This window comes from Pundamilia nyererei, unplaced genomic scaffold, assembly GCF_000239375.1.
Source record: "Pundamilia nyererei isolate P.nyererei 1_Seehausen unplaced genomic scaffold, PunNye1.0 scaffold00337, whole genome shotgun sequence".
NCBI classification, from domain to species: domain Eukaryota; kingdom Metazoa; phylum Chordata; class Actinopteri; order Cichliformes; family Cichlidae; genus Pundamilia; species Pundamilia nyererei.
In genome coordinates, this window is record NW_005187738.1 from 106,188 (window position 1) to 107,733 (window position 1,546).

The 1,546-nt window shown below is 36.2% G+C and overlaps 1 protein-coding gene across 1 annotated transcript in view; it reads left to right on the forward strand.

Annotated features, from left to right (window-relative positions):
• birc6 (baculoviral IAP repeat containing 6) overlaps positions 1–1,546 on the forward strand; it is a 121,682-nt gene that overhangs the window by 105,238 nt on the left and 14,898 nt on the right. Inside the window, exon 69 of the mRNA XM_013915644.1 lies at positions 205–282. Coding sequence (XP_013771098.1) covers positions 205–282 — 78 coding nt within the window. The remainder of the gene's footprint in view (positions 1–204; positions 283–1,546) is intronic.

Consider the following 1,546-nt stretch of genomic DNA (forward strand, 5'->3'; position numbering starts at 1 on the left):
GTGCGTGCGTGCGTGTGTGTGTTCACTGAAACAAGCTTCAATGAATATCTGAACCACTCTATAGATCAGACAATTTGCCCACATCCCATATTAAGTCTGAGAGAGGGGTAACAAAAATCTACTGGACTTAAATATTGTATGTTTAACATTGGTAATACACATGGATTTTGGCACATAATGTTTTGTTTGTCTTTTATTAATCAGGTTTGTTTAAGTATCCTCAACACATGGCACGGGAGACCAGAAGAGAAATGGAACCCACAGACCTCAAGCTTTTTACAGGTAAGATGGTTTTCCATCATAACAATCACCTGTATCAATGGATCAGCAGGCTTCTGTCTCAGTCTTTGTGTCATAGGCTATAGTTTATTAGGAACCTTGTATTAATGGCCCTGGGGTTCTGACAGCTACCATGAAGGATTCTTTTTAAAGTTCTGTTATTATTTTTCTTTATGACTGTGTGGGTGTTGATAAACCAAACACAAACCACTATCATTTCAGCCTCTGGGTTATGCCTGCTTACACACATCACTCATCTGGAAGTTGCAATCAGTTGGCATGTATGCCCAAGATGCCATCTGTCATTAGACTTGATTTTGTAGACTCTTAATCTGAAATGTTTCTCATTTTAATTTTATTTCTTTTTTCCCCTTTTCGTTAAACCTTTCTTTGGATGTAGACATAAAGATGCCTCTCTAAAATCAGATGTAGATGAACTGAAAATTCGATATCATTCATTTTGAAATAGGATTAGCAATAAAGGTTGATGTCTGCATGTCTTTATTTCTTGATGTGTTTGCTTGCTAGAAGAATTTACTGGTGTTTCTTTCATGTGTGTGCATATACCAGTGACAGTATTGTTTCCAGTACTCCTCTTTCAGCATCAAGTTCATAGAGCAGTAATAAATCTGAAAATTAAAATGGTATGGTACCAAACTGATTATTGAAAATTTTCCTGCCAGTGGTGTCATCCAATGCCCTTTTACTGGTCTCTCTGAGAGAACTGGCATTGACAGGCGCAGCAGTGTTCCACAAGCTGAACTTTAGCAACTAAGAACAGTGTGATTACCGCAAGAAACAAAAACAAAAAAGTATGTGCTCAGGGGGTTTTACAGGGGATCATGTATACATACGACTATATATGGGCTCCATATAAACTGTGAAAATACACACACACACTATTTTGTTGATTTATGATCAAGTAGCCCAGGCCAGGTACCTTTGCAAGATTTGGCCCAGAAATGTTATATCCTAAAGGATCTGTATTGAAACAAAGTGTGTTTTAAAGCTGTTATTCAAGAAAATACAATGATGAGTAATCCACATAAAGACTTATTTTAAGTCTCAAACCTAGCATAGTTATTATTAGCCCTCCTAGTGATGTATCATTAAACATTTTTCACTTTTCTTTAACTGTATATTGTTTGCCATCGATGTCCCAAAATTTATAAAATTAATATTTCTCAATTGGAGCCATTAGTTTCTATTTAGGAAAAACGTATTTGGACTTGAATCTCATTGTACAGGGTGGGCCATTTATATGGAT